The sequence below is a fragment of the Palaemon carinicauda genome, chromosome 11, assembly GCF_036898095.1.
Source record: "Palaemon carinicauda isolate YSFRI2023 chromosome 11, ASM3689809v2, whole genome shotgun sequence".
Classification (NCBI taxonomy): domain Eukaryota; kingdom Metazoa; phylum Arthropoda; class Malacostraca; order Decapoda; family Palaemonidae; genus Palaemon; species Palaemon carinicauda.
Window position 1 is genome coordinate 145,271,551 of NC_090735.1, and position 25,970 is coordinate 145,297,520.

The following is a 25,970-nucleotide window of genomic DNA, read 5'->3' on the forward strand; positions in this document are numbered from 1 at the left end:
GTGATAGGAACTGTGAGCTGTATAAGTTGGAAGAAGCAGCTCTCAACAAATCCAGTTTAGAACACATAAGTTTAGGACATGCCATAAAACTGCTGATTAAATCAAGCACCTATGCAAAGGCATTAAAATCAAAACGAAATTCATCACAGGAGACATCAAACCCACCGAATATTGCCAGTAGTTCTAGGAAAAGTAGTACATCATCTAATAACAAAGTTCAAAAGTAAGCTTATTGCCTTCTGAGGGTTTGCCACGGTATAATAACACTCAGGCATTGCCCATCTCTGTACAACCTTCGTCCCCTATTACCAACAATATTACTAACCTCTCTCAAGCCATGTCCTTGCCTGATTTGATGGAAGTTCCACTTCAAACTAAGTTATCAGGTGACCTGTAGTGGGGAAGGTGCAAAAAAGGACGGAAAGAAAAAGAAAAATATAAAATCTAATATATCGTGACCCTCTTTATAGGAACTGCTGGGAAATAGTGTTAGGTGTCTTCCAAAAAATGAACCATATTTTTTTCCTCCATTTTGCAATGAAATTTTCAGGGTTTAAGGGCCAAATATGAAGAAATTGAGCGCCTCATTAATTAGCACTCTCCTATAATTGTATGTCTACAGGAGAGCAAGCTCGATGCTAATTCGCCTTGTGCACGAAAATTGTAAGCTATAGGACACCATATGATCAACGAGCCAGGAACCATGGTGGAACTCTTACATATGTTCTTCGAGATGTTCCTCAAATATCTTTGTCTATTCGTATACCTCTGCAGACAGTGGCTGTACAAATAGATATAGGGAGAAAATATACAAAATACTCTGTTTACTTGCTTTCAAATGATAGCATCTTGTATGATGATTTAGTAGAGGTGATTCAACAACTCCCTCAACCTTTTCTTACTAGGAGATTTGAATGTTAGACATCCTTTATGTGGTGATGTTTTAGCAAGCACAAGGGGTAATATTATATCATCAGTTGTGGAGAATGAAGATGTAGGATTCCTCAATACAGGAGAGCCCATGCACTATATCCAGACAGGTACTTTGTCATGCATTGACCTTTCAATTGCAGGCTCTAACTGCCTCCTCGATTACAATTGGAGAATATTAGATGACTGGCATACTAGTGATCATATACCAATCGTTATAAACACCAACAATAGTTCACCTTTACAGACTGTGATAGATATCGGGAGCTAAGCGAAATTAAAGGGAATGCAGAACAGTTTGAAAATTTTGATGATGCCACAGACTTAAAGAATTTCCATACAGCAGGAAGCAAATGGAACTCTCCATACAGCAGGAATCAGATGGAACTCTCCGTACAGCAGGAATCAATTTTGATTCCCAAAACCACAGCGTTATTCAAATATTGACCAGTCCCCTGGTGGTCTCTAGAACTAACTGCCCTGCACAAAGCCACAAGGAAATCTTGGACTTGATTGCTTAGATTGCCGTACAGAGGAGAATTTGATATACTGTACAAAAAAGGTAGAGCACTGTTCTGTCATGCCATGAAAGAAGCTAGGCACCAATCTTGGATATCTTTTATTTCCTCAGTCAACAGTAGAACACCACCATCTTCTGTATGGAAAGAAATAAACAGGATAGCAGGCAAATTTACACCCAACCTACCACCAGTGTTGAAGGTGGATGGTCAGTATGTGACTGGAGAAACGGTGGTTAGCAATACCTTAGCCAATCATTTCTCCAATGTGTCATGTATGTGTGAAACCGCTCCTAGTCACCAGTAAAGACGCATTGAAGAACGGAAAAGGAGGAATTTTACAATGCTCCTTTTACTGAAAGGGAATTTGAGTCAGCACTTGGTAATTGCAATGATAAATCCCCTTGACCCAATGGAATTCCATATGCAATGATTAAATATGTACTGTACCTGTTAATCCTAAGTTATTTATTTTGAGCATTATTAATAGAATATGGCAGAATCATAGTTATCTCAGTGTTTGGGAACTAGCCATTATTTTAGCCTTTTTAAAACTCTGTAAGAATAAGTTTTTAACAGCAAACTATTGACCAATTGACATCTTGTTTATGTAAGATCATGGAGAAGATGGTCAATGCAAGACTGATGTGGTACCTGGAAAAGAAGGGTATTTGATCACCTATCCAGTGTGGATTTAGAAAAATGAACTCAACAAATGTGTTGATACGACTGTAATCCTCAATTTGGGAAGCATATTCTTCCAAACAGCACCATGTTACAGTCTTGGTATACTTGAAACCATTCATAAATTGGGATTAAGAGGAGAGCTACCATTGTTCATTAAATCATTTGTTTTCCATAGATTTTTCTCTAGTGAGAGTGGGGGAAATTCTATCTGGAGGAAATATCAGGTGGGATTTCCCCAGGTTAGTGTGCCAAGTGTAACCCTATTTGCACTAGCCATTACTGTAATGGGATATCCTTTGTCATTCCCCAAGATAGTCTCTCGGCATTCTTTGTAGATGATCTATCCATATCATTTACTGGAGTTTGATTGGCTTTGGTTGACAAAAAACTACAACTCTCAACAGACAAAATTATTCGGTGGACTGATATGAATGGATTTAAGTTTTCACGAAGCAAAACTACTGTTGTCCAGTTTTGTTGTATTTGGGGAGTAAATCCAGACCCTAATACAGTATGTTCATCAAAGGTCAACAGATTCCATGTGTAAGTGAAGCTAGGTTTTTAGGAGTGATATTTGATTGCAGGGTGACATGGGTTTCTCACTCAAAGCATTAAAAGTAAAATGTCTGGATGCTCTGAAGCTATTAAAAGTTTTGTCCCATACATCCTGGGGATCAGACTGCAAAAAATGTTTTAAAGTTATAGAAGGTCTTAATTTTGTTAAAAATTAGTTATGGGTGTAAAATATTCTCCTCAGCCACCCCAAGCCAATTACAGATTTTAGATACTCCTCAGCCACCTCAAGCCAATTAAAGATTTCATATTCTATACACCATACTGGTATCAGATTGGCAACAGGAGCAATTAGAACTTCACTTATCCCAAGCCTCTTAGTTGATGCTGGAGAATTACTGTTAGACCTTTACTGAAAGTCTTCTATTATTCGGTATTGGTTTAGATTGCAAAGACTTCCTAATTCTTTAGCCTATCAGACTGCACACATATTAAGGCATTGTAGATATTTTGAGTTGCACCTAAAATCTCCTCAATCTTATGGATTTTGTGTAAAACAATTTGTAGATAGTCTTGTTATAAGTTACGTACTTCCAATAAGATATCATCAACCCCCCATGGAAGTTACTAGATATATCTTCCTGTAAATGTTTCATTGGTACAAAAAAGAACATGACTGACTTAGAAACCAGGTCTCTTTTAATGAAAAATGTTGCAGAACATAGGGAATTAACTTTTATATACACTGGTGGCTCCAAATCTGATGCTGGTATCGGATTTGGAGTATAGTGGAACCTCTACATACGAATGTCCTAACATACGAATTTTCCAACATCCAAAGTAAAATTCAACCAAATTTCTGTCTCGACACCCGAAGTGTTGCTCCAACATACGAAGTAAACAATACGCGTACGTGTGGAATTTTCTCGAAAGCGTCAACCGCGGTTTGTTGTTGACGCCGCTAGACGGCAGCACATCGGAGGGACGCCAATCGAGCGTCACCTTGATCAGTCCTCTCATCTCGTGCGCATCGTGTGGTTGTTCTCTATTCGCTCAGTTATTAACAGTGTTTTTTATCTTCCTTTTTCATGTGTTGTTTTGTGTTTCGTAATCATGGGTCCTAAAAAGCTTAGTTTCGGTTCAGGAAGTAGTAGTAGTGGTGAGAAAAGTAAGAAGTCAATGCTTTCATTAGAACTAAAGTAAGAAATAATAGAAAAGCATGAGCGAGGTGTACGTGTTAGCGATCAGGCTAAACAAAATGGCCGGAATATGTCTATGATCTCGACGATCATAAAACAGAAGGCAGCCATTAAAGCAGTGAAACCTTCAAAGGGGATCACGATTATTTCCAAACGTCGCAGCCCTACCCTTGAAGAGATGGAACGCCTTTTGTTATTATGGATCAAGGACAAGGAGATTGTTGGCAATACAATCACTGAAACGATCATTTGTGAGAAGGCCAGCGCTATCTACAGTGACTTGAAAGCGGCAGGCTCTGGGGGGTGACGCGGGGAAGAGTTCAGCCGATCCTACGATGGAGGAATTCAAGGTGTCTCGCAGTTGGTTCGAGAAATTTAGGAAACGGATCGGGATTCATTCAGTTGTTCAACATGGAGAAGCTTCGAGTTCGGACATCAAGGCTGCTAAAAACTTTGTTAAAAAGTTTGAAAGCATCGTGGCGGAGGAAGGCTACATAGAGCAGCAGGTGTTCAACTGTGATGAAACTGGTCTGTTTTGGAAAAAGATGCCTAGTTGAACGTACATTACCGCCGAAGAGAAGAAAAAGCCAATGAAGGATCGGTTGACTCTTGCGCTTTGTGCCAATGCCAGCGAGGACTGCAAAATTAAGCCTTTATTAGTTTACCATTCTGAAAACCCTAGGGCATTTAAAGCACATAGAATTAATAAAGACCTGCTACATGTTCTATGGCGTTCTAATTCTAAGGCTTGGATACTAGGCATATCTTTGTGGAATGGGTAAACATAGTTTTCGGCCCTGCTGTCAAGAAGTACCTTCAGGAGAGGAATTTGCCTTTGAAGTGCTTGCTTTGTTTGGATGATGCACCTGCTCACCCCCCCCCCCCGGATTCGAAGATGATATCATCAACGAATACAAATTCATCAAAGTGTTGTATCTTCCACCAAATACCACCCCTATCCTCCAGCCCATGGACCAGCAAGTCATCTCTAATTTTAAGAAGCTGTACACCAAGCACTTATTTAAGCAGTGCTTTAATATCACGCAAAGCACCAACTTAACTTTGCGTGAATTTTGGAGGAGCCACTTTAATATTGTGCATTGCTTAAAAATCATAGATCAGGCTTGGGAGGGAGTAACTCGTCGGACCCTGAATTCAGCTTGGAAGAAGCTTTGGCCTGATGCTGTTGCTCCCAGAGATATCGAAGGTTTTGGCCCTGAGAATGAACCTGTGCTTGCCGCCGAGGAAGACGTCGAAGAGATTGTATCCCTTGGCAAGTTCATGGGTCCGCAGGTGGATGAAGATGACATCACCGAACTCATCGATGATCATCATGAAGAGCTCACCACCGAGGAACTCTAGGAGCGGCAAGCCATGCAGCATGATGAGTTCCAAGCGCAGTTGAGTGAGTCGGAGGAGAAAGAGGAGGTAGGCCAAATCTTAGGTACGGCGGAAATAAAACAGATGTTGGCATATCATCAACACGTGGTTGATTTCATCGACAAGCATCACCCACAGAAACTTCAGGTTTGCCATGTTGTTGCGCAGTTCGATGATGTTTGCTTAACTCATTTCAGAAGAATCCTCAAAAGCCATACCAAGCAACTTTCACTCGATAGTTTCTTCAAAAAAATCTCTAAAACGATCTAGTGATCATGATGAAAAGAAAGAAAGTGAAGCAAAGAAAAGGAAGACCGAATTGAGTGAAAGTGATGAAAATTAAAAATAAGAAAAGAAAAAAAAATGTAAAAAAAAAAAATTATAAAAAGGAAAAAAAAAAATAAGCTAAGTTAAGTTCAAGTTCACGTAGTGTAAGTTAGTGTAAGTTATCGTACACGTTATCGTACAAAGTCGCCATCCCTACCTCCTCGCTGATCTTCCATCTCCTGCGTAGCAGTCCCTACACCTGCGCTGGCCTGTCGCTAAGGTAGTGTTACATAAAAACCCCTTTTTTATTTATAATATCTCTATTATTATTCTTTTTTTAGATAATTATTATACTGTATTGTATTAATGTTATGTGTAATTATGTGTAGCCATTTATTAAGGAGTTATTAGGGGTTTTTAGGCTGAGGAACGAATTAAACAAATTACCGTGTATTCTTATGGGAATATTTGCTCCAACATACGATCATTTTAACATACGAAGCAGTTTTTGGAACGAATTAAGATCGTATGTAGAGGTATCACTTATATAGTAATACTTTTAATTGTAAAGGTGCACTTCCTCTAGAATCTTATCTTTATTCCTGTGATTGGCTTGCTCACTGAAAGGGACATTGCAATTGTTGTAGAGACAGACTTAATGGGAAGAGGAAGTGGTACATGCTGGAGTAGCTGGAGAGTCAGGATGAGAATGCTGGAAGAGGAGCTGGAGAGTCAGGATGAGAATGCTGGAAGAGGAGCTGGAGAGTCAGGATGAGATTCTGAAGAAGTTGCAAGAGTAGCTAGAGAGTCAGGACGAGCTGCTGAAATAGCTGGAAAATCAGTATGAGGTGCTGGAGGTGGTGTTAGAGAAACTGTAGAGGTATATGGTTGAGGTTCAGCTGCAGGCTTCTCTACCTATTAAAGTACATACACACTTTTGTCTGCCAGTATTGCATCCTCTTCTTATCCAAAATCTTAATAACATCTCGCAGCATCCATGACCCCTATGGACATCTTCATAAACCTTTCCATGCTGGGATCCTGTTCCTCAAACTTTGCCATTGCTTCCTCTAGCAGGGCAAAACTTTGCCAAGGCCTTTGTGTAAATTTCTTGGGATCTGGATTTCTTTCTCATTTGCAATCACATGGCTCTCCAGCTCAATGAGGTCCTCAGCAGACAACACCTCTCCATGAGATGGCAGGAGCTCAGTGACATGATCAGCATCCACCTAAATATCCAACCGCTTACTAAGGTCAACATTCTTCCTGGTGGCAGCCTTAACTGTCTCCTCGAAGCCAAAGAAATCTTTGACAAACCGGGGGCAAAGACACCCTTCATGTTGATTTGCTTTATTTCATCTCAAGCTTCAACAATGTTCTTGATGGCACCTCGGATATCGTAGGACTTCCAGAACATTTTCAGGTTCATGTCCTCTGTTGCCTCTAAAGCCATAGCAATTGTCTTACAGAGATAGTAGGCCTTGAAGGAAGTAATTACCCCTTGGTCCATAGTCTGTAACAGGGAACTAGTGTTAGATAGCAAGTAAACCAACTTAACATCGGAATGGAAGTCAGCTAATTGACTGGGTGACCTGGGGCATTGTCCAGCAATAGCAGCACCTTAAAGGGTAGGACCTTCTTAGTACAATATTGTTCAACCTCAGGCACTAGGTGGTTGAAAAACAAGTCCCCAAATAAAAAGAGGATCACCCATGCCTTCCTATTCTAGATTCCAGGTAGTTGACTTCCAAACTCCTTTGAGTGCCCTTGGATTCTCAGCCTGATAGGCTTCAGTTTGCAATCGCCACAAACATTATTCCAAAGAAGCAAAGTTATTTTCTCCTTACCAACTTTGTGTCCTGGTGCTATATTCTACTTAGCAATGTAGGTCTAGTTTGTCCTTCACTTCCAGAATAAACCTGTCTCATTGTATTTCACTCTAAACAATCAAAATATTTTTTCCATTCATTGTAAAATGATTTATAGAATAATTTTTCAGAAATTTGTTTTATATGATTATCTCTAAAATAATGGCAAAGCACAGTGATTTTGTGTAAAAAATCATTATATTCATTGAAGTAACCACGTTATTCCATAATAATTCCATGATAAATAGCCGTCGAAAGATATAAAATTACTTGTCAGTAATAATGGACTTTATGTTGTACAGAAATGTAATGAAAATATCCATATGTTTACTTGAACACAAGAAATATTCTCTAATAGCCATTGAAAGATATAAAACTACAGTAGTTATAGATCTTGAAGCAGGCTCTGGTCTGAGATACTAGAATTCTCTGCTCAAAAGAACTATTGACGCCCTCATTACCAAGGTTTCTGGTGAACAGAATGGTCTCATAAGAATAATCTCCCTCATTTTTACCATCGAGTAGGGAAGAAGAGTTTAGAATTATCTCCTAAGATTATCCTCCTGATCACAGTCAGAAAGGCCTAAGCCAAGGATCTAACTTTCCTTCCCTCTGACTCTTTTATCCTCCAGCTAAGTAAAAAAAAGCCTACTAGCAGGGTCTACTTTCCCTTGAAACCAATGCAGAAATGCTATATTTCCTGGGGGTGATCCTATTATCCTTTTAGAATGAGAACTGGATCTGGAGAACTTTTATTTTGACATATTTTTAGCTTGCCTCTGAAAAGTCTAAGGATGGACAGAGTGCTCCAACACCAAATATTTCATGAGCATGCATCGCAACAAGTCCAGGGATGAACAGAGTGCTCCGATATCCCTGCACAGGGATACTAAGGATGTTCTCCTGTGGATGCCCTCAGATCAGAAGTAAAATTCTTTTTCCAGAATATGGACACCCTGTTGACTAAGGTCTAACATGAAATTACTATCCTCAGGGGAAGAGTCACCAGGAACTCCCCACCCTGCAATAACATAACATCAGAAAGCTGCCACCTTGTCCTGTCTATGGTTCCATGAGCAATTCAGAAGCAGGCTAAAGAAGATCTCGGGTTAACTTTTTCTCGATATTGACTTTCAAAGAGGTTTCTGATCACATGAACAACTAGTTATTCTGTTCCGTAGAGTAGTGCGATTTTCTGATAGAACAGATAGCTGGGACATATCGCTCCCCCATTTTGTTCCAGAGCTCCAGTGACTCCACAAGAAGATAATCAGTGACACTTTCTTCGTCCAACTATAAAGAATATCAGGAGAGTCTATGCATCCTTAGGGGAAGTGTTGCTAGGGACCACCCCTCAAGCACATGATCTAGATGCTTGCCACAACCTTAGCGTTCTGCAAAACCACTTGATTATATTGGTCTCCAAAAACACGTTATTTGCAAGCTTTTGAACACTGTCATATAATGTATTCAGGAGCACAGTCTCTGTGATAGAATCTATCATAAGAGCCTGTTTATCCTAAGGGGAAGCGTCGTTAGGGATGCCCCTCGAACATATGGTACATGTGGGTTTGCCACAACCTCAGTATTCCGCGAAATCACGCATTAATACAAGTCCTCAGACTGGTAGGTAGAAGGGATACCTTAAACATGGCACATTCAAGTCTATAGACATTTTCTCAATGGGCATCATGGTGACAGCACTATTATGACCTAACTGACAGTCCTCACAGGACATGTGCCAGTTCCAGCCCCAGGCCGTATTACTCCGACGTTCGTGGTGCAAAACGTCACAGAGGCGGATAATGATCTTCATTGGACTTGAAGTCTGCCGTGGGGTTTATCACCACTGTGCTGTAAGTGTGCCTCAATTTTTTTAGTATTTATCAACATACTAAAAGCTTGTCCTCCTGTTTATTATGTAACACTTGATTTTTATATCACTTCACCCTTGGCAAAGACTACCTTTTGGGAACTGAACTAGCAGCCTTTCCTCATTATGAGCCGACTACTCCGTTCTCTGGCGATTCTCTTAGATCACTTACTACTGTACTATTATTAGTAACTGTATCAGAGAAGGTTTTTTCTCTTAAGAATCAAAAGTTTTGGCCTTACCTCTTTACGAGCCAGCTACACTATCCTTTATGAGTCACGCTGATCTCACTCTATTACTGAAAGTAATTAGATCTTCCAGAGAGAAATGGTTTACCTCTTCACTTCACGGACACTTCCTCCCTTTTAAGCAAGACTCCCCATATAAATGACTTGAAAGTTTGTATCTGTGTAGGGATAAACTACAAATTTTATATATGTGTATTTTTCCTAACTATACAAACCTGAGTCATTTACCAAAGGTACTGCCTCACCCACCCCATAAAACTTTAAACAGGTCAATGTTGTGAGGAGCTGCTGGGAGCAACTTCCCGCTTGCTACTTGGGCAATGCGCTGTGTTTACCTAACACGAAGCATGACGCAAGCAACCTTTGATTGACCAGTAGTAGAAAACATGATTAGTGATAACCCCATATAAATAACTCAGGTTTGTATAGCTAGGAAAAATACAAATTATATAAAATTTTTAGTTTTTGTTTATTAGTGTAATGAGTGAACTTCAAAGACTGCATTATATTCTAAAAGAAAGCTAGGTAACTGATTACCCTTATGCATAAAAACAATTGAGTTTAGTTAAAAGATTATTGAACAGTTTGATAAAACTTTACATCATGTAGTCATTGTAATTGAAAGTGATGAAGTATTTAATGCATAACCTGAATTTAAGGGATTTTCTTTCATTAAGCACAATTATTGGATTGAGGTTATTTACTGAATCGCCTTCGAAGAGAGGTCAGGTAATTGATCAGTCTTATATCAATTAGCATGTCTCTGTATTAAAGTGGATCTAAGCCCTAAACATTAGATTCATCGTAGTGCAATGAAAATTATGGATTTTTGCCTCAAGTACATTAGATGCATCATAGTACAATAAAATTATAGAAGTTGTTGAAAGATATGATGTCCAAAAGGAGGAAAATAGGATAAAATTTTAAAGATTAACAAAGTATGATGTAATAAGGAGAATAGCAGGCAGACATATAATAGATGTAGCATTAGCATCACATAGACATGTAAAGTGGTCTGAAGGTCCATTAAATAATGGAGGAAAGTCACAGATAAAGACATGAGTTTTATGAGATGCCAGGCAGAAACTATACTAGACAGAAGAGGATAAGTAGAAGTATTTTCTCATCTAACCATATAAAGGATAACCTTTATGGCAATGAATGAGAGAGCAGTGGTATTGCTTGTTAATATCGCTAAATTTTATGACTAGGTGATTTGTTGATGTTATTGACTATTTGATAAAGAATGAAGAGGAGTCAGGAATTTCAGACCTCTATATAGTCTATAGTAGTACAGTAGTGTACTGTGGTTGGCAGTTGGATTTGTAAAGAAAGGAAAGTTCTGTTGAACTTGACAAACCATGTACTGTGATGACTTGAGAATTACACATTGATTCTTTTAGGTGGAGTTAGTTGTAACTGCCTAGAATACTGTACAATAATCGTAAAGAAGTATAAACACCCCTTTATGTATTCTTTTTTGGGGAATTTACTTACAAAACACAAAGATTCTTATATATACTGTATGTCAATAGATTAATGAGCAGTATGTTTCCAATACAGTTCAGACTTGAAGTTAAGCTATATCTGTGAGGGTTTGAGATGGCAGACCATAGACGAGTGATGCTTTATTTCCGGCACATGCAAAGTACATTGACTTGTACGGACGGCAGTGTAGCAAGGTGACTGACCGACCGCGAACAGGTGAAAAATGAAATGCGCGGCATTTGTGTATTCTACAGTTAACATTACAATAAATATGAAAGCCCACGCGTCACATATGATAATGAAATGTATATATAGAAATGAAGGGCAGATGATTCTGCGCCGGACAGAATAAATAATATGTACAGAAAAATATTTATGAAGATGATAATATTGCTGCAAGCGTTGTAGGACAACTACTCCCCACCAAGACAATTATTAAAAGGGGAACATTTTAATGATTGTATGAAAGAGATAAATAATAAACATACAGTATGCGCTTTTAGTCTCTGTATCGAGACGGGGGTTGCAGGCGTCCCCATCGTCGGAATACTAGCGCTGGAGGGCCATTATCTCCGCCTTGTTTATCAGGCAGTTGCAGGATGCCGCCCCGGTGTTGCAACCCGAGGGGTTCAACTGCTGGTTGCAGTTTCCTTGGACCACATCTGGGCAGCCTTCTTGTGTGTTTTGTTTTATTCTGGGGAGGCACTCGTGGGCGCTGCCCTTGCTGCTCGGGTACGTTGTCCTCGTCTTCTGTGTGAGCAGGCTTTAATCTGTCCACGGTCAACCAGTCTTCTGCTCCATGAACAATGATCTTGAATGCCTTCTTTGTCCTCTCCAGCACACGATACAGCCCCTTGTACGGACGTGAAATTGGGGGGTGGTGACCGTCTTATCAGACAAAGACGTAAGGGTAGGTGTCCAGCGAGGCGGGCCTGAAACGTTTCGTCCTGTCCGTGTACGATTTGTGGCACAGCGTGAATTTTCTTACCCTTTTACGCAGTCAGGCAAGGCTGATGTCTTCGGTGTCTAGATTGGAAGGGAAAAACTCTCCAAGGACCACGAGCGTCTCCCCATGGACTTTTTCTGCTGAAGAGGCATCGCCGTTTGCTTTTGGAGCCGCTCGAAGGCCGAGGAGGACCCAGGGGAGTTGCTTGACCCAATGCTTGTCCTTGCATCGGGCCATTAGTGCCGCCTTCAGGGACTGATGGCTCCTTTTGACCATGCCGTTGGCTGCGAGATTGTAGGCAGTCGTGCTGTGTAAGGTTGGTCCCAATCAGTCGTGCGAGGGATGCCCACGGGTCCGAGATGAAGGCGGGCCCCCTGTCGGTTGTCATGTCGTCTGGGACCCCGAAACGGCTGACCCAGCCTGAGAGAAGGACCTGCGCACAGGCGTCCGTTGAGGCTTCGGTCATGGGTGTTGCTCCCGGCCACTTCGATCGATGATTGTGAGGAGGTATCTAGCGTTGCCTGAGGGTGGCAAGGGCCCCACGACATTGACGTGGACGTGTTCAAAACGTCTCTTGGGTTGTGGGAAAGTGCCGACTCCTGACTCGGTGTGATGGCCAACCTTGCTGGTCTGACACGCTGTGCATGCACGCGCCCATTCGTGTTAGTCCTTCCTTATTCTCGGCCACACAAATTTGTCGTTCATCATCTTGGTGGTGGTCTTTGATGAGGGGTGGGAGAGGCCGTGTATGACGTCTAATACCAGCCTCGATGGTGGGATAAAAGGTCGAGGACGACCTGTGCTGGTATCGCAGAGCGGTGAGGCTGTTGGGATGTAACTGGATATCTTCCCACCAAAGGGAGGTCGAGGAGGACCTCACGTCTACTGTGGTGGGGTCATCCCTCTGCTCCCGGGCGATGTCCTCATAGTCCACCCCGATGTGGATGGAGTTGATGCAGATCCTTGACAGGGCGTCGGCCACCGGATTCTTTTTTCCTGGGACGTAGCTCATGGTACAGCTGAACTCGGAGATAGCCGCCAGATTTCGTTGCTGTCGGGCAGACCATGCGTCCCCAGGGTTGGTGAAAGCGTGGACCAGAGGCTGGTGGTCCGTCTGAATTGCGAACAAGGTTCCCTCCAGCAGGTATTTGAAATGCCTGACGGCGGCGTATACTGCCAGCAGCTCGTGGTCAAAGGTGCTGTATTGAGTCCTGCTGAAGAAGGCAAGGGGTTGGGGCTCGTTGTTGACCAGCTGTTCCAGGACGGCGCCACATGCGATGTTACTGGCATCCGTTGTTAACCTCAGGGGGGCCCCGGGGTCCTGGTAGGCCAGGGTTGTGGCCTTGCAGAGGGCAGTCTTTGTCTGCTCGAATGCTTTTTGTTGAGGAGGACCCCACTCTAGTTTCTTTGGTTTCCCCATCAGGACGTTGAAGAGGGGCGTCATCACACTGGCGATGTTGTGCAGGAACCTCCGGTAGTAGTTAGCCATGCCGATGAACTTTTGCATGGTCTTCACGGAGGTCGGTTCCGGGCCTCCACCTTCAATGTCACAGGGCGCACATCCCTTTTTGAGAGTTCTCAGACCAAACGTTGAGTAGGAGAAAACTTAGGACCCGAATAGGGTGATAATGGCTGTCTTTGGGATGTTGTCGGGATGCACGGGGACCTGAAAATAAGACTTCAGAAGATCCATTTTAGAGAAAATAGTGGCCTCGTGGAGGGCCCCGGGGAGATCTTGCATGTTGGGCAAAGGGAAGTGGTCAGGCGTCATGACCAGATTTAATCGTCTATAATCGCCGCAGGGCCTCCAACGTCCGTCGGGTTTCTTGACCATGTGCAGCAGAGAGGCGCACGGGCTGGACGCCTTCTTGTAAATTCCCATGCGCTCCATCTCCTGGAAGGCGTGCTTGGCAGCTTGCAGCTTCTGCGGTGGGTGGCGTCTAAACCTGCAATGTGTTGAGGGGCCGTTGTTGAGATATGGTAAAATATCCCATGCTTGGCGGGGACCCCTTCCAGTTGGCGAAGTCAGGTTTGAAGACCTCGGGGAATTCCTGCACCAAGCGGCCGTATGTGTGGGACGTGACTGAACACAACCTGGGAAGGCTTGGCCCACTGGAGAGGTGGTGGGACCGGTATGAATCCTGGTCGACTATTCATTGGCGACGCACATCTACCAGCAGTCTGTGGTGAACGAGGAAATTGGCGCCCAGGAGGGGCACCTTGACGTCTGCGGTCAGAAAAGGCCAGTCGTAATCCCAGCCCATGATGGATATCTTCAGTGTCCTCGTCCTGTAACAGGTGATGGGGCTGCCGTTTGCGACGATCAGGGCGGCCCGGTCGTCTGATGGGAGGCTGCAGTCATCCATCAAGGGCAGGAAAGTTGACACTGTAGTGTCAGTATCCACCAGGAACCTTTTTCCTGAGTTGACGTCCAGGATGTAGAAGCCCGTGTGATTGGGCCTCGCCTGCTCCACGGTTGCTTGTAGACGCAGGCACCCACCTAGCTTTCTTGGATGGGCGCATGGCTGGATGCACTTTCGTGTCTCTTTCCCCCGTACTCGGTGGAAATAGCACTATCTGGGAAAGTCAGGACCCTTGTGGTAGTGGTCTTCCCGTTGATGCCGTTGCTCCTGCTTGGGACTCTGCTGGCGTTGCTGCTGCTGTCTATGCAGCAGGGGACAAGAGCGGGGGTTCTGGAATCTCCCGCCGTGGACTGCGTTGACCCCCATCTCATGTGGCTCTGCAGGATAATCTTCTGTCTCCTCTGTGACGGCGTTGACGGAGCCGGTGGCAGCGTATCTGGCAGCCTGGGCGGCCAGGTGAAGTTTCTTGGCCTTCTTAACCAATGACGGCATGTCCAGGTCTCCGGCGCCTTCCAACTGGGTGTGGATGCTCTGGGGAAGACGATGGAGGAAGATCTTTCTTCACAGGCTTATCTCCCTGGGCCGCCCATCTCTGTTGAGCTCGTTCAGCTGGAGAAGGTCCATCAGTTATTCCCAGGCTGCTGAGGGACAGGGGTCGTCGCTGAGGGGCGTCGTCATCAGGTTGAGGGCGCTGGGCCCTCAGGGGTACCGGGAGGTTGTAGATCTCAGTCAGTTTCTATTTTATGTCGCTGTACCTTATGGGTCCCAGCCTCTGTTTCCGCCAGGGGTATATCCTTTTAAAATCATCTGGTGTCAACATTACCATCACCATATTTGCTTTTTTATCTCATCGGTAATGTTTGCCAGCCTGAAGTGGGACTCGGCACGCTGGAATCATACCGTCGATGCATCCGGTGTGAAGGGTGGCAGCTGCAATTTATGTCCCATCGACATTTGTGAGGCCGTTTTGTATTGCTATCGCATCGTGCCCTTCGTTTGCAAGGGGAGAGGTACTGTTAACTTCTGAATCTGTCATCTGACCCCACACTCTGAAACTCAGTAGAGAGCCGTGTTAAGTCCACTAACGGAGTAGGAATTCCAAGCAGTCGAGTAGTCATTAATTGCCGTGGCAAAACTGCTTTTGGAAACGCCAGAATGCAAACTGATTTGCGCCGTAATTAGTCCGTTAGTGGCGTTGGGGTATGTGGAGTTGCGACTCCAAACGATTTGTCCAAATCTTCGTTGTAAGTCCGTTAAGGGAAACTCCTTGGCAAAGTTTTGCCGATGCCTAAGAGCAAAGTTTTGCCGATGCCAAAGCGCAAAGTAATTTGCGCCGTAATTTGCGCCGTAATTAGTCTGTTAATTGCGTCGAGGTGAATGAAGTCGTGAGCCCAAACGATTTATTTTTAAATCGCCGTTGTAAGTCTGTTAAGGGAAACTCCGCGGTCACCAGTTGTGAGGGTTCGAGATGACAGACCATAGAAGAGTGATGCTTTATTTCTGACATGGGCAAAGTATATTGACCTGTGCGGACGGCAATGTAGCAAGGTGACTGACCGATCGTGAACAGGTGAAAAATGCGGGGAATTTGTATTTTCTACAGTTAACATTACAATGAATATGAACGCCCACGCTTGACATATAGTAATGAAATGTATATAAAAATGAAAGGCAGATGATTCTGCACCTGACTGAATAAATAATATGTACAGAAAAATATATAAAAAGATGATATTGCTGCAAGCGTTGTAGGATGTTGTCCTTACAAACTCTTTGGTAACCGAAGGATGTCCCTGACATTGTTGAAGTCATGACCCCTTAGTAACCGATAAGCGTCCCTGATATCAAAAAAAATTTGTCCAAGGTTTATTAAAAATAGATAACTGGACCTTAGTCTAAAATATGCCTTTATTAGTATTAAAACCTTAGTTGAACCACAGCTTATATGGTCTTGACAAACTACAGGAAAGAAAAGTTTTATTTCCAGTAATTGCTGTTTTTGCACTGGAAAATTTGTTTATTTTACGATGGTTTCTTACAAAATTTACATTAGAAATACTGGGCCATATGGAAAAAAATAATGCTGCTGATATAGAATTTATTAAGGAAGAAAATTCAACATAACTCTCATTCCTATCTTGATATTTTGGGGGAAAACCATTTCTATCTACATAGGTAGCATTTTTATTGTCTCTGCCACATAGCTCACAATTTATCATATTTAAACAACTTATATTACAATTCTGATTATTGTCAGAAAATATAACTTCCTGGTAAAAAAAATGAACCCAAAGTGAAAGCTATCGCTCAAATGTTAATTTGGCTACAGAAATGTTGTAATTTTCTTTTATTTGTAATTTATGAGATTATTTTGCAGATACAGGAAATATTCCACTTTTAAGAATTAGAATTTTTAATGATAGTATACTAGCATTTATAATCCATACACAGTGTGTTGAAAAATAATTTATTTTCCAAGGATACATAAAGAGGAAACTATATTTACTAAATATTTTGTAATTTATTATGTAATTTCTAAGTCAGATGCTAAAGAACATTAAACAGATTTTGTTGAATTCTATTATTAAGGAAATACAATTCAAGGATGATATATTCATGTCTTTCTTACCATATTTCATTGTAGGTGATGTGACCAAACACTCGAGAAGATCCTCGTTAGTAGATGAAGAAGAGACTTATGTTCGTCATAGAGTTCAAAGTATCAGCAAACCCTCAAATGAATCCCTTCTTGATGAATAGTTTAGATGTCAAGAAACTATGTTTATGTTGATGTACTATGTTTATTTCTGTGTGTCATCTTGTTTACTATGACCTTATAGAAGAATAAATTTGAAGCTTTATATAAAAAAATAGTATTACAGACTGTTTTATATGATGTTGAGAAGTATAGCATTTATAGTATGTTTATATATATTTTGAAATTGTATTAATGTAAAAGGTAGTAAAATTAAGGTTATAATATAACAAATTCATAACAATACAGTATGTAGGTATTGTTAAAAAAAAATCACAAGTTGGGACCATATAATGAGTAAGGTTTTATTAGTTGAAGTTTGAAGTTTATTTCTGATTTTGTAAGGTATTATTATCAAATTTATATACAAAACAATAAAATATAAAAAATAATTGCTATGTTGAACTATACCTGTTTGATTAGAACTTACATGTTATATATTTGTTATATATTTGTAGAGTTTTAATTATTTTTAATAAGTAAAGTTTTAATGTAGGATGGTTAAAGGAGTATTTCATAAAACGTATGGACCTCTTAATAATGTTAAAATATAAGGAAAGAAAAAAATAATTGAAACAAGAAGATTAAAGATAAAATGATAGACTAGTAAGCATCTTTGTCATATGTCTTAGAAGAACATTGTACTTCACATGAGACTTCCTTAGTATAGATAACTATTGTGGATAAGATTGATTTTATTGAAGTAGCACAAACTGAAAAAAACTTTTGAGGGAAAGCATTTCAAGTTTTTATTGTAGCTTGTATATAATTTATATGCATATGATGAAATAGAAAATCTTAAAATACAGCCAGCACTGGTTTTTAGTGAGGGTTAGGTCATAGAGATGGGCGCAAAAAGGGAAAAATCACGAAAGCGTGGTGCCCTTGGGTGGGATAACTCCTAACCTAACAAGTCACTGCCATTGTCTACGCTCAGATGATTAACCCAGCCATTGTCTACGCTCATATAATTAACCCACTAAGTACTTCCTAATATTTGGTTTTACTTGGTTTCTACCACAGTATAGTTGTTCCTATCTAGTAATACTGTATAATACTCGCTGATACTGTAGTGTGTATATTACTGTAATATACTTTCACTACAGTAAAGCTTAAATGTACTGTTAGTGTTCCCCGTTTTCGTTTGGACGACATGACACGCCACACACTTAGCATACATTTACAATAAACAACATTATTGTAATTCTGAACTGTACAATAGGTATACAGTACAATTTAAGATTAACTATGTGTATTGTATATATTTTATACAACGACCACTAATCATTTTCCTACGTTGTACACAGGAATCTTGAAACCTGGCGCAATTTCTGATGATCACCTCTTGTCCAGTAATCCGACATCTACAGTAACAAAGGAATAATATTTATCACACCTTCTACTTCAGTGAGTTAGAAAATTGAAAGATAATCAAATATCGTTAGTTATAATTATTGCGTAAACGCATATAGCAACAATAAGAACCGAACAAAAAATAGATGTTTTGTTTGTATTTCAATCATCGTACGATTTTTTCTACATACACAGTACAGTAGTTTGGAAGGATTGATGTAGCAACATATAATATGCTCAGTATAATCATATATTGTAGTTGTACGTATAAATAAAATAGAAATAAGAATTAATCTATCTGCACAGTAAAATCATTCGCTTTCATTCAACTAGGATTGTTTAAATATTTATCCCAAGAAAGTGTAAAAATCAAACAATTTGTGGCTTAACAATGTTTAAAATTTTACGTGGAGTATTCGTGACTGAGGAAATGTAAACATACCACCAACGCCATGTAGGTGGTATGTTTACATTTTCTCAATGACGAATACTCCACATAAAATTTTGAACATTGTTAAGCCACAAATTGTTTGATTTTTACACTTTCTTAAACAGAAATATAGCTTATTTTATAAATTAAAAAAATATCTTAGTAATAATTGTTTCTTTTAAAGGAACTTGAAACACGGCATTCGAATACACCAGCTGAGCTCTCTCTCTCTCTCTCTCTCTCTCTCTCTCTCATAGCGTAAAAACATCCATTTCGTCAGCTGGCAACTATTTTTAGGCAACAACATTATTGCATTCTAGAAAACTACAAATATTTAAATAGTTAATTGTGCTTTAATAAAACATTTATATACAGTGGAACCTCTACATACGATTGCCTTTACATACGATTGTTCCATCACCCGAAGTGAAATTCGATCAAATTTTCGTATTTTCGTCTCGACACTCAAAGTTATGCTCCAACGTTCGACGTAGATCATACGTGTAGAATTTTCTCGAAACGTAGATCCTAGTTTCTTGTTTACGCTGGTAGACGGCAGCACGTCAGAGGGACGCTATTGAGCGTCGCGTCGATCAGTTCTCTGTTCTCGTGCGCAGCGTGCGGTTGTCCTCTGTTCGGTCCGTTATTAACAGTGCTTATTATCTTCCTTTTCTTATGTTTCCTTTTTGATTTTACATATAATCATGGGTCCTAAGAAGCTTAGTTTCGGTACAGTTAGTAGTAGTGGTGAGAAAAGGAAGAAGGCAATGCTTCCATTAGAACTGAAGCAAGAAATTATTGAAAAACATGAGCGCGGTGTGCGTGTGAGTGATCTGGCTAAACAATATGGCTGGAATATGTCTACGATCTCGATGATTATCAAGCAGAAGGCAGCCATTAAAGCAGTCAAACCATCGAAGGGGATCACCATTATTTGTAAACATCGTAGCCCTACCCTGGAAGAGATGGAACGCCTTTTGTTGATATGGATAAAGGACAAAGAGATTGTTGGCGAAACGATCATTTGTGAGAAGGCCAGCGCTATCTATTATAACTTGAAGGCGGCGGGCTCTGGGGGTGACGCGAGGGAGAGTTCAACCGATCCTACAACAAAGGAATTCAAGGGTCTCGCAGTTGGTTCGAGAAATTTAAGAGATGGACCGGGATTCATTCAGTTGTTCGGTACAGAGAGGCTTCAAGTTCGGATACCAAGGCTGCTAACGATTTTGTTAAGAAGTTTGAAAAGATCGTGGAGGATGAAGGCTACGTAGAGCAGGAAGTTTTCAATTGTGATGAAACCAGTCTGTTTTGGAAAAAGATGCCTAGTCAAACATACATCACCGCCGAAGAGAAGAAAATGCCTGGACATAAGCCTATGAAGGATTGGTTGACTCTTGCCCTATGTGCCAACGCCGGCGGGGACTGCAAAATAAAGCCGTTATTGGTCTATCATTCCGAAAACCCTAGGGCATTTAAGGCACATAGAGTCAATAAGGACATGCTGCATATTTTCTGGCTTGCTAATTCTAAGGCTTGGGTTACTAGGCATTTCTTTGTTGAATGGGTAAACAAAGTTTTCGGCTCTGCAGTCAAGAGGTACCTTCGGGAGAGGAATTTGACTTCAAAGTGCTTGTTTTACTTGGATAATGCTCCCGCTCACCCCCCAGAACTCGAAGATATCATCATCGACCAGTTCAAGTTCACCAGAGTGCTGTATCTTCCACCGAACACCACCCCTATCCTCCAGCCCATGGACCAGCAAGTCATCTCTAATTTTAAGGAGCTCTACACCAAGCACTTATTTAAGCAGTGCTTTAATGTTACGCAACGCACCAACTTAACTTTGTGTGAATTTTGGAGGAGCCATTTCAATATCATGCACTGCTTGAAGATTATACAGTAGATCAGGCTTGGGAGGGAGTGACTCGACGGACACTGAATTCAGCTTGGAAGAAGCTTTGATCTGATGCTGTTTCTCCCAGAGATTTTGAAGGTTTTGGCCCCAAGCCTGAACCTGTGCTTGCCGTAGAGGAGGACGTAGAAGAGATTGTATCCCTTGGCAAGTCCATGGGTCTGGAGGTCAATGAAGATGACATCACTGAACTCGTTGAGGAGCATCATGAAGAGCTCACCACCGAGGAACTCAAGGAGCTGCATGCCATGCAGTATGATGAGTTCCAAGTGCAGTTGAGTGAGTCGGAAGACATCGAGGAGGTAGAGCACATCTTAAGTTCGGCTGAAATAAAAGAGATATTAGCATATCATCAACACGTGGTTGATTTCATTGATAAGTATCACCCATAGAAACTTCAGGTTTGCCGTGTAGTTTTGCAATTTGATGATGTCTGTTTAACCCTTTCCAAAAAAATTCTCTAATGCCATACCAAGCAACTTTCTCTCGATAGTTTCTTTAAAAATCTACAAAGCGGTCTAGTGATCGTGATGAAGAGAAAGAAAGTGAAGCAAAGAAACCTAAGATTGAATTGAGTGAAAGTGATGAAAACTGAAAATAACAAAAAAAAAGAATGTAAAAAGTATAAAATATAAAGATAAAAAAAAAATTAAATAAGCTAATTTAGGTTAAAGTTCACGTAGTGTAAGTTAGAGTGAGTTATGGTACGTTATCGCAGTCACCATTTCTACCTCCTCGCCGACCCTCCGTCTCCTCCTGCGTAGCAATTCCTACACCTGCGTTGGCCTGTCTCTAAGGTAAAGTGACAATGAAAACTCCTTTTTTATTCATTATTTCTTTATAATTATTCTTTTTCAATATTAAACTTACCCGATGATCATATAGCTGTCAGCTCTGCTGCCCGACAGAAAAACCTACGGGCGGAATACGCCAGCGATCGCTATACAGGCGGGGGTGTACATCAACAGCGCCATCTGTCAAGTAGGTACTCAAGTACTCGATGTCAACACAGAACCAATTTTCTCTCTGTCGTGCCACTGGCAAGACCTACTAAATACGCTGTTACCGACTGGATTTGTTTTCACAACTATTTGGTGAAGTACACTATTCCAGTTTTGAGCTTTCGCTATGCAGGGGTTTTATCTTCATTTCAAAACTTGAACTCGTTTTGGATAGATTTAATTATGGTGACAAAGAGAGTATGGACTCTCTTTCACTTTTAAATGGCCGACCCTTCCCTTAGACGGAAGTGTGTTTAGGTTTTTAGTAATTTTGCTTAACACGTTATAGATCTATATATTTTATATCTCTCCGCCTTTATTAGGCCTCTTCGATTAACTTTCCTTTTATTATAAACATATAAAAATAAATTTTTATGTTTTGTTTATATGCGACCTTTCCTTTTAGTAGGCGGTCCTAACTTGGAACCGAAGTTAATCAACGTTGAGCCCGTTATATCGTATTTAACCTTTAAAGAATTTAAAACTTTTTAAATTTAATGTTTTATGAAAGAATTTCTTTGATAGTCTCGTTCTGTTTGCAAAGATGAACTAACGTTTAGTTTTTTAGTCTACGCAGTTGTTGACGTTCAGGACGTTCAACATGCGCTCTGAAACCGTGATACACTCTCTCTCTATCGTAACGATAGAGAGAGAGTGTATCACGGTTTCACTTTGCAGTAAGAGTAAACCGATTCTAGCGTTTCGTTTATTCTTTCTTAGCTTAAATGGTTTAAATTCTAAATTAAAGGAACTTTTTATTTGGAAAACCTTTCAGTTTTTTCCTTTAGCAAATAACATGTTTTGACGATATATAATTGGGCTCTTCTCTCAGGTGCGAAATCAAGAGAGAAAGAGAGAGAGAGATAGAGACGGAGGGAGAGAGAGGAGAATAAACGTTTCGTTCAAGCGGGTAACGTTGTTCTCGTTTTACTCTCCTCCCTAGTCGCTGTACGGGGAAGAAGGTAAAACGTTTCTAGGGTTTTATTCTTGTTCCCAGGCTATGTGCGGTGAGAGATTGTAAATGTAGTTTATTTGAACTAGTGTTTAGTCTCTTTCCCAGCCACTGAATTCTTTATCTTTATATATGTTTTCTGTTGCATTATACGACTGTTTTCGCAATTACTACCTTTTAAAGAAGGGTAGGATTGCGTGTTTCAGGTAGAAATCAGTAAAAGTTTCGATTTCAGTGAAATAAGTGCAAAACAGAAAATCGAAGTGATAAAGTGATATGCGCAAAGTGTTACAGTGTTGCGTCCGAGGGTTCGTCTGTTCGTGCCTGTCGTTCACCTAGTCCGGGACCTCTTGCAAGCTCCCAAGCCCAGGGGAGAAGTAATGTCGAACGACTTATGGGTTCTTCAGGCCTTGATCAACGAACAGACTTTTTTCCCTCCGTGGTTTCGGGCGTATCTACCCAAGATCGCCCCACCCACACAAAGACGAGAGAGCCCATTTACTTCTCGTCTGCGGAAGAGGTTTCTCGTAAGAAACCTTGGACCAAGGTCTCGCAGCTTATTAAGTGCAAGTCGGTCCCTTCCGCGCAAGTCCAACGGCCCAGGTGTAGCCACTGGGTCAGTTTGGACTCGCTGCAGTCTTCCGATGACTGCACACCTCCTAGAGAGGCAAAGTGGTACCGCAACAGGCAGTAACTCCGTCTGTTGCCGCACCCGCTGTTGTAGACCCTAAGTCACAACAGGCAGTAGCTCCGTCTATTGCCGTACCCGCTGTTGTAGACCCTAAGTGGTCTTTGCTGCAGTCTATGCAGACTCGGTTAGCCTACAACCTGCCACGGTTGTGCGCCCAGCTCACGCTGAGACTGCCTGCTCCCACACTCCGTCTGCGGAGAAGGTAGACGATGCACCCGTTTGCCTACAACCTGCCACGGTTGTGCGCCCAGCAGACGCTGCGGCTGCCTGCTCCCACACTCCGGCTGTGAGAGCTCCTCCACCCATGCGCAGTCGACCCTGCCAGACGCATGCTGACTCCCACAGACGCACGGAGAACTCCGTTGCCGTGCGTGAGCTACCACAACAACAGGAGGGTGGAGTTAAGCTGCCGTGTTTTGACACGGTGCGTCAGCCTCCGCAACCCACTGTGGTTACCGCCACTCGCCCGCAGCAGACTAGTCAGTCAGGAGTTGAGGCTTCCCCACACAGCTTTGGTTGTTGCCAGCTCACAGACTGTCAAGCAGTTACATGACGTTGCCTTCTGGTCTGCTACTAATGCACCAGTGCTGTTTGTCCTCACGCGGCTGTTGTGGTTGACAGTTCAGTTTTTTGACAGTTCACAGACTGTCTGCAGTTACATAACGTTGCCTTCTGGTCTGCTGCTAATGCACCAGTGCTGTATGTCCTCACGCACCTGTTGTGGTTGACAGTTCAGTTTTTGACAGTTCACAGACTGTCATGCAGTTACATAACGTTGCCTTCTGGTCTGCTGCTAATGCACCAGTGAGACCCTCACTGAGATAACCTAGCTTTTCTCGGACAAGGTTCCTGTAGATGAGAAAGTGCTGTTCTCCCTCCTACTGATATTCCTTTGAGGACTCTGTCATTTGGAGAGGAGCCTTAAGCTGCTTAGCCTCCTATGAACTTTTGTCGAGCCTTTGAAATTTGCTGTACTATTATGTCACACATAACAAGGCTTCCAGGGATGGTAAATGGTTCCGCTTCAGTCGCTAACCCCGTCTGTTGCCACACCTGCTCCCGTAGACCCTAATGGGCTTTGCTGCAAGACATGCAGTCCAAGCTTGTGTCCTTGATAGAGGACTTAATACGGAGAAGAACCTTCTGGCCAACAACCTTCCTACCGGTTGGTTGTGCGCCCTGTTGACGCTGAGGTATCCTACTCGCGTCCGCCAGTTGAGGTGGTTCCTCCACCGATGCGACCCAGTGTGGGTTGCCAGTCGCACGTTGACGTTTAGCGACACTCGGAGGTGGTTGTTGACGTTCAGTGTGTCACTAGGAAGACGTTCAACAACCAGCAGAGGTGACTTGTTGTGACGCAGTGCGTCAACCTCAGCAACCCGGTAGGGTGTTGACTGCACAACCCAGACAGTCTAGACAGTTTCGGGTTGACGCTGTACTCCCTCGCGTCCCCATGGTTGACAGTTCACAGACTGTACAGCAGTACCATGATATTGCGTCCGGCTCCGTCACTCATCCACCAGTGCGACCGGATTCAGCGAGTCAGACGTTGCCCACTCCGTTGCCGTTTCCTCATCAGTTTCGGATGAGGAACCCTCTGATGAGGACGTTGCTGAACAAGACGATCAACCCCCAGCCCTGCTATCCATCCAGAAGATGCTGAAGAAGGAACGCTGCCCTGTCAGGCTGTGGATGAGTCTGGTAAGGACTCTGTCATCCGTGGTTCAATTTGTGTCACTAGGAAGACTACACCCCCGTCCTCTTCTATACCATCTAGCTTTTCACTGGAAAAAGGACAAGACGCTAAAAGCGGTCTTGATCCCGATTTCCGGAAAGTTTAAGTCTGGTCTGACTTGGTGAAAGGACTTTTTCAACCTTAGAAAGGGTCTTCCCCTGACTGTTCAGACTCCCAACCACGTTCTCTTCTCGGACGCATCGGACGTAGGCTGGGGTGCGACATTAGACGGTAGGGAATGCTCGGGATTATGGAACTCGAGTCAAAGGACAATGCATTTCAACTGCAAGAAGCTACTGGCAGTACGTCTGACCTGGAAAAGCTTCAGGTCTCTCCTTCAAGGCAAAGTGGTGGAGGTGAACTCGGACAACACACGGCTTTGACGTACATCTCCAAGCAAGGAGGGACCTACTCTCTGACATGGTACGAGATCGCAAGGGACCTCCTCACCTGGTCAACAGGTCTAGACTTTTCACTAGTAACGAGGTTCATCCAAGGCAACTTGAATGTCATAGCAGATTGTCTCAGTCGGAAGGGACAAATAGTTCCAACAGAATGGACCCTCCACAAGGATGTATGCAAGAGACTTTGGGCCACCTGGGGCCAGCCAACCATAGATCTCTTCGCAACCTCGATGACCAAGAGGCTCCCAATAGTTTGCTCACCTATCCCGGACCCAGCAGTAGTTCATATAGATGCCTTTCTACTAGATTGGTCACATCTAGATCTATATGCATTCCCTCCATTCAAGATTGTCAACAAGGTACTGCAGAAGTTCGCCTCTCACGAAGGGACAAGGTTGACGCTAGTTGCTTCCCTCTGGCCCGCGAGAGAATGACTCACCGAGGTACTTCGATGGCT

General features: G+C 42.2%; 1 protein-coding gene across 4 annotated transcripts in view; it reads left to right on the top strand.

Annotated features, from left to right (window-relative positions):
* The window catches only part of Seipin (lipid droplet biogenesis associated protein seipin), a 169,482-nt gene extending 152,041 nt beyond the window's left edge, over window positions 1-17,441 (top strand). For all 4 annotated transcript variants that reach the window (XM_068383600.1, XM_068383603.1, XM_068383601.1 and 1 more), the window contains one exon: window positions 16,925-17,441. In XM_068383600.1, the coding sequence (XP_068239701.1) occupies window positions 16,925-17,040 (116 nt within the window). In that variant the 3' untranslated portion in view covers window positions 17,041-17,441. The remainder of the gene's footprint in view (window positions 1-16,924) is intronic.
* Window positions 17,442-25,970: the final 8,529 nt, after the last annotated feature.